General features: G+C 30.3%; 1 protein-coding gene across 1 annotated transcript; it reads left to right on the forward strand.

Annotated features, from left to right (window-relative positions):
- The first annotated feature begins 2,664 nt into the window (after window positions 1-2,664).
- LOC112502566 (uncharacterized protein PFB0765w-like) lies at window positions 2,665-3,363 on the forward strand. The gene has a single exon (XM_025106516.1). The coding sequence runs from the start codon at window positions 2,665-2,667 to the stop codon at window positions 3,361-3,363; it is 699 nt and encodes a 232-aa protein (XP_024962284.1).
- The last annotated feature ends 3,551 nt before the right edge of the window (window positions 3,364-6,914 follow it).

The following is a 6,914-nucleotide window of genomic DNA, read 5'->3' on the forward strand; positions in this document are numbered from 1 at the left end:
TGGTTTGTACAAATTAGGTGGTTTTTATTTGAACGCTCCCCTATATATATATATATATATATATATATATATATATATATAATGGGGTAAGATCAAATGTTAACCAAAGTTTTTGTGTTAACTTTGTTAACCGATCTTGGCCATTCAATCTTTCAATAAATGGTTATGATTAATCATGATAAAAACTTATTTTTTTAAATTTAAAATTGCATAAAGATAATGAACAATGTTGAAAAGGGTATTTAGGTAAAAAATTTATGTAACACCCATATCATTAATTAATTGGGAGTTACAAAATCAAAATTCTATGATTTTTTTGTTAATTTATTTTTGTTAATATAAGAACCATATGAACACAACTATATATATATATATGAGCCATTGTGTCAAATACGAACAAAAATTTGACATATATATGAAYTTGGRCTGCATAACATTTATAAACACAATATGAACATAATAAGAATAACTGTTATACGAAAGAAAATAAATAAAAAAACATGTATGAACACGATATGAACAGCTTGTGAACAATAGTTCCTTCATTATAAACACATTCAVRAGHGATCCTTTGTCAATTGGAGTTTTATACATGCATTGCATCCACACTGTTTAAGGTTCACTCCTTGTTCATATATGTTTCTGATCTTATATGATTGTTCACCCCTTGTTCATATCGTGTTCACCTCTTGTTCATATCGTATAAMATATATGAACACATAASCCCAACGCTATGAACACCKRGTGCAAACACTTACACAAATATAAAGATTTGGTATCAAGCTTAAAAAATAACATTTGTGTTCATATGATAGAARGAACATGAACACAATGGTTCATGATTCATAAAAGTCGGTAATATGACAATATGAAAATGGGCCGTGCATGTACTTTCATTTGAACATGTGAATTAGGTACGTATTTTAATAATTAAAGAAAAAAGATATCAATACAAGATGAGTTATAAAAAACACAACACATCGTAATGAACATAATTTCGATTAAAACGAAACTAAAAAAATAAAAATCTATTACCAAGACATTCGTTTTGGTTAATTTCTTCAATTCAATTAAAACGAATCTAAAAAAATAAATATCTATTACCAAGACATTCGCTTTGGTTAATTTTTTCAATTCCCGACATCGAACTCCGATTGTCATCATAAACCATTTTAATCTTTTCACTGTTGTCGGTTTATTTTCCATTGCGTTTATCTATATTAGCTTGATCGATACCGAAAATTTTTACTACCGTGTTTTCTATGCAAATTAAAAACTGATAAAACAATAAACATGGAAGATCAAGATTAAAAAAAATTATTAATATTATAAATGTATATTTTTTGGGATTTGATGATTTGTAACTCCCCATTAATTGTTTGAGAGTTACATATCAAATAAATTTAMTGAAATACCCTTGTAATTAAAATGTGAGCATGACATAAACCTACAAGAAGAATGGAATTTGATTGGTTGTCATAGTTTTCAAAGTTAACATAAAGTTATTGGTTAACATTTGATCTTCCCCCTAATATATATATATATATATATATATTATAGGGGTAGGTTTTGTTGGGTTCAATATATTGTACTTAAATGTTGTATCCAAGCTTTATGTTTCTTGTGTATTCCTTGTGTATACATAGGGTGCTTTGTTGTTGTTTGAGAGCAGGGTAAGAGTGTATAGAAGTGATGTAAACCTTTGAAGTTCAATCTAAGCTTTTGAAGATAATTCTCTCTTTACATTTCTATTTCTGCCATTGATGATCTTGTGATTGTTCTTGTTAATTCATGTTTTGACTGATTAAAACTGGGAACATCAATTGTGATTGTGATTAAATTTGGATTGAAGAACAAGTTTGGAAGCTTGCTATTTTTGGACGAACAGAGGCTACTGTTTTGAATCTAATTTCAAATCTTTGTGTGTTTCTTGATTTGAAATTGATTGAAATCTGCTCGAAATTCTTGTATGAGTTTGTTGGATTCATTCAATTTCTCAATTGAATTGAATTTGAGTTCCAATTTAGGATTGTTGTAATTTTTGAGTTTGAAACTGTTCTTGTTTGTTCTTGACAAATTTTGGTGAATTCGATCATTTCAATATGTTTTTGTTAAAAATTGGAGTTAAAGACTAGTTTTTAGTCATATTACAAATCAATATGTGGAAGTTTTATTCAATTTTGATTGAATTTGAGTGTATTTGGATCGATTTCTGCATATTCTGTTAAACTACTCCTTCATCGCTCGTTGAATACATTCATTGAGCGATAAGGACTCCTCATCGGTCATTGAATTTTTCATTGAATTCCTTCGAATTTCTTGTTCTCCGATATCCTGCATTCCCCACTTAGTGTGTTAAGCGATATCTTGTCTTCATCGCTTGTTGAATTGGGCGATAAGCAGTGTTGTCCGATTAGTAAGAGTTGGAAGATAAGGAGTTAGCCGATAAAGAATTGGGCGATAAGAGACTTGAAGATAAGCAGTGTTGTCCGATAAGGAGTTGAGCGATAAGCAAGTTGAGTAATATTCAAGTTGAGTGATAAGTAGTCTGAACAATCAAGTTTGGGCGATAAGCAGAATTTGTGAGAAAGTTAATATGATTTTCTGAGTTTTGAACTGCTTTTAAAGATCAAGTGTTAGTCAATCATTTTGAATTGCACTGAGATGGCATTTGTGTTAGAAAGAGAGAATAAGGATCTAAGAGAAAAAGTTTATATCTTGGAGAATAAATTTAAAAAGGAACAAGAAAAATATTTAAAAATATTTTATGAGAATCATTCAAATCTTTGTTGGGCAAAAGATACAATAAAGAAGAATCAGCAAATAAGAGAAGAAAAGAAGTTTCTACAGGCTCAGATAGATGAACTTCTTGCTAGAGATCGTCATTATGAGATTCAAGATAGAAATGTTGAACTATTAAAGAATAATGCAGAGTTAACTACAAAGGTTTATGAAGCTGAGAAAGCCTTAAGTTCCGAAAGAAGAGTTTTTGAGAAAGAAAAGAAAAAGATAGTTGAACTGGAAAAGTTATTAGAATCAGAAAGAAAAGAGTTTGAGAAAGATAAGAATAAATTTTCTGATGCAAAACAGAGGTTTAATGTTGAGAAAAGGATTTTTGAAAGCAAGTTGAAATCTTTTGAGATGAGTTCTGTGAAGCTTTCTGAGCAAATCATTGATTTTGAGAAGATTGTTATTGTGGAAAGATCTAAATTGAAACTAAAAGGAAAAAAATCTGATAAGAAATGTTTGGAATTTTCAAAGAGTATTGTTGCTATTCAGAAGAGTCTGGATGATGAGAGAAAATCATTTGCAATAGAAATAAAGAATACTGCAAAGAAGAATGCTACTATAGCTAAGGAGTAGCTGAAAAGAAGAAATGGTTAGATGTTGCATCTAATAATGAGAAAGGAGATATTGAAAAGGAGAGAAAAAGTTTTGAAAAATAAAGAAAAGATTTTGAAATTCAAATTTATGAGATTACAAAGAAATAATCTGATTTGAAAGCTGATCTTGTTACTGAAAAGAATATGAGATCTAATTTTGAAAAGAAATATGCCTTAATAACTAAAGAAAGAGATAAGTTATTAAATAAACTCAAAGAGTTTTCTGAAAAGGATATTTCAAGTTCAATTGAGTCTCCATTTTCAGTTAAAAATTGCAAGAGTAATAGTTCTTCTGTTAAATCTAACAGTTACTCAAGCAGATTTTCTAAAATTGGCGCTTCAAAGTATAAATCTCATATTTCTTGTACAATGATTATGTGATTGAATCAGATAGTCATTATAAAAAGAAGCAAATGTTTTGGAAGAAGAAATCAACTACAAACAACTTTGTTGAAAACAAATCTATAGGTGATACAAAATCTTTTGCTTCAAGGAATGTTTTACCTTGTATTGTCAAATCTGCTAATCATTTGATCAGTCTTAGCAAGACCAATATCTGTTGTTCAAGGTGTGGAACTAACAAGTTTATGAATTAGAGGAATAATTGGTATGATAATAACTGGTATGGTACTTACTGCATATCTGATTTTTCTGAGAATAGTTTTACGGTGAAAACTTCTGATTTGAAAAGATGGTATGGTACTTATAGTATACCCCAAACCAATGCCAACAAATTAGGATCCATGAAAGTATGGATACCAAAATCTGTGTAATCTGTTTTTGCAGGTTTGTCATATGCTGAGCTGAATTTAGAAGATTAAACACATGATAAATTGATGCTTGGTTTGAGGGGGAGTATATAGATATGTGTGCTTTAAAGTAGTTTATGAACATATCAGTTCAGGATCTGGTCTTCAATATAGTTTCTGAATAAATCAGTTTAGAACCTGAGCTTATCTAAATAAAGGGAGTATAACGTTTTATCTGATATACTGATTTTGATGAAGATACAAATTCCATGGGGAGTAGTGATTTTAAAATTTATCTAATCATTTTTGAAAAGAAGAGTAAGTATTTTTCATACTTATCTGTATGATTAATGGATACTTAACTGGTTTCTTACAGGATTATTTGAATAAATAAAGAGTTTGAAAGATGAAGATAAGGCCTGAGAGAAGAAAGTATATTTGGACAAAGGTTGTGCGATGAAAGCATAATCCAGACATAGTTCTGTGCGATGAGAGCATAATCCGGACATAGTATTGTGTGATGAGAGCATAATCCGAACATAACGTTGTGCGATGAGAGTACTATCCGGACATAGTTGTGAGCGATAAAATCCTTATATTGATAAAGCTTTGAGCGATGAACAATAAGTGTTGACTTAGGGGTTGAGTGATGAGCGATAAAACTTTGAGCAGTGAGTTACCATAACTGAGCGATGAGAGACTTGTGGTGAGCAATGAAACGCCTCATCTGCCACAATGGTTGGCGATGAACCGCTCATCGGCCACAACATTGAGCGATGAACCACCTTCATCGGCCAATATAAGTTGAGTTTAAAAGTTGAGCGATTTTTTTAAGCAAAGTTCTTTGCATTACTGAAACAAATGCATATATTTTTTGATCTTAAACCTTAATATGCTTAGAAGAAGGACAACTTCTAAGTATATTAAAATGTTTTACAAATGTTCAAACCACTTCTTTGATCTCAAATGTTTTTATGATTTTAAGAAATGAGGATTTAAATATATTTTTTTGTCTGAAATGAGTAGTATCTTTGAACAGGTATTTCATCGAGTTAATATTTGTGTATTTTCTCATCATGCATAATTCCAGTACCTGATTCAATTGTTCTTAAAATTATTTATTTCCATGTCTCATATATTCATTGATATTTTTCGGTGGAAATACACTCGTTCGAAATTCTAATTGTTTTCATTATGCGTTATTTCATATCAATGTTTCAATTATTATCTGAAATAGTAATTGTGATTTGTTCATCACAACTTAACATTCTAATTTTTGAATATTTGTTGATAAACATTGTGCGTAATGAGTCATTCTGTTTAGCGTTTCAATTTGTTTCTTGATAATTCTAAACAAATATCTTCAATGTTTTAGCTTCTGAACAACTCAGTTCAGAACCTGTTCTTCATATATGACTTCTAAATACATCAATTCAAGACTCATTCTTTACTTTTTATGAGATTTAACATATATATCTCTGAATGTGCAATAATTTTCTGAGTACTAAGAATTTAGAAGTTTCAATGGTCAATCCAGAGCCGGAAGGACCTACCCATGACATCCCTAGGTTAGATGTATTTTGAAAGAGAGTGTTTGAGGTAAAATGTAGAGAGAATGAGTGTTTGTGAGCTACAAGAAAATGGTGAGTGTGTGACAGGACTTAAAAGAAATAAATATAGTCCTTTCTAAATCGAAACAGTTAAGCGGGTAGCGATATAATCTATTCATTCTCATTCTTTGGAGATGAATATTGAAATAGACATGGACCCTATGTCGACTACTCATGTCACCCCACCTAGTTACTCAAGTATCTCACAAAAGGTGTCTGTTTCATATATCATGGAGAATTATCATATAATATATCTATTCTTTATTCGGAAGATTTAGATATTGAAACAAGAAGACACACCTCCAATCTTCGAATTTTATTATATGCACATTGAGTTTATTGAGCCAAATATATTTGAATAATATTTTCTTTGATACTTTCATGAGTCTTTGTGATTCAAGTTGCATATCTTTATGATATTTCCAGAACAGTTTGAGAAGTTAGTTCTGAAACTTTACTTCAGTGATATAAGTCCTATAAGAGATTTCTTATTATCAACTCTGAACATATGCCACACAATTAATTTAGTTGATGTGATAATAGTTCCAAAATATGCTTCTATGTTAGAATTTTACCCAAGATTCAAGGGGGAGTGTGATAATATGATGAAAAATATCTATTTTTTTCAAGGGGAGTATATTTGAAGAAGTTTGTAAAGGATAAAATTTCAATTTTTGATAGTTCATGATGTTCAGGATTCTCCTAATTATCATGAGGGGGAGAAACATTATCAAAGACATGATACAAAGATATGAAGATATAAATGAAAAGTGTTATTTCAAGAGGAGTAACTTGATTAAGGGAGAGAGACGTGTTAGTCCTGAAGGGTAAGACAATAAACATAAAGTAATTGTAGAAGGGGGGTTGAATACAATTACACAGACTTTTTTCAACTTTTTAATTCTTATTGATTTATATCAAGAATTAATACACACAGAAATACAAAAGATTGTTGCGGAAGATAGGAAAGGAAAACCTAACCTAAACAATCTTACAADGAGAAGAACTTTCAAGAACAACACARAGAGTTCTTGAAAGGAAATGAAGAACACTAAGAATCTCTTCACACACAGGAGAGAAAGGGAGTAGAAAGGAATAGCCGATTGCTTTGAGAGTGCACAGAGTAATCTTTCAAAAGCCAAGTATGTGCATGGGAGATGCACACTGCCTTT

Source organism: Cynara cardunculus, unplaced genomic scaffold (assembly GCF_001531365.2).
Source record: "Cynara cardunculus var. scolymus isolate 2C unplaced genomic scaffold, CcrdV1 Un_Scaffold_1590, whole genome shotgun sequence".
Taxonomy (NCBI): domain Eukaryota; kingdom Viridiplantae; phylum Streptophyta; class Magnoliopsida; order Asterales; family Asteraceae; genus Cynara; species Cynara cardunculus.

Bases quoted from the DNA above. Each gene is read 5' to 3' on its own strand.
- LOC112502566 (XM_025106516.1), top strand. From the start codon at position 2,665: ATGGCATTTGTGTTAGAAAGAGAGAATAAGGATCTAAGAGAAAAAGTT.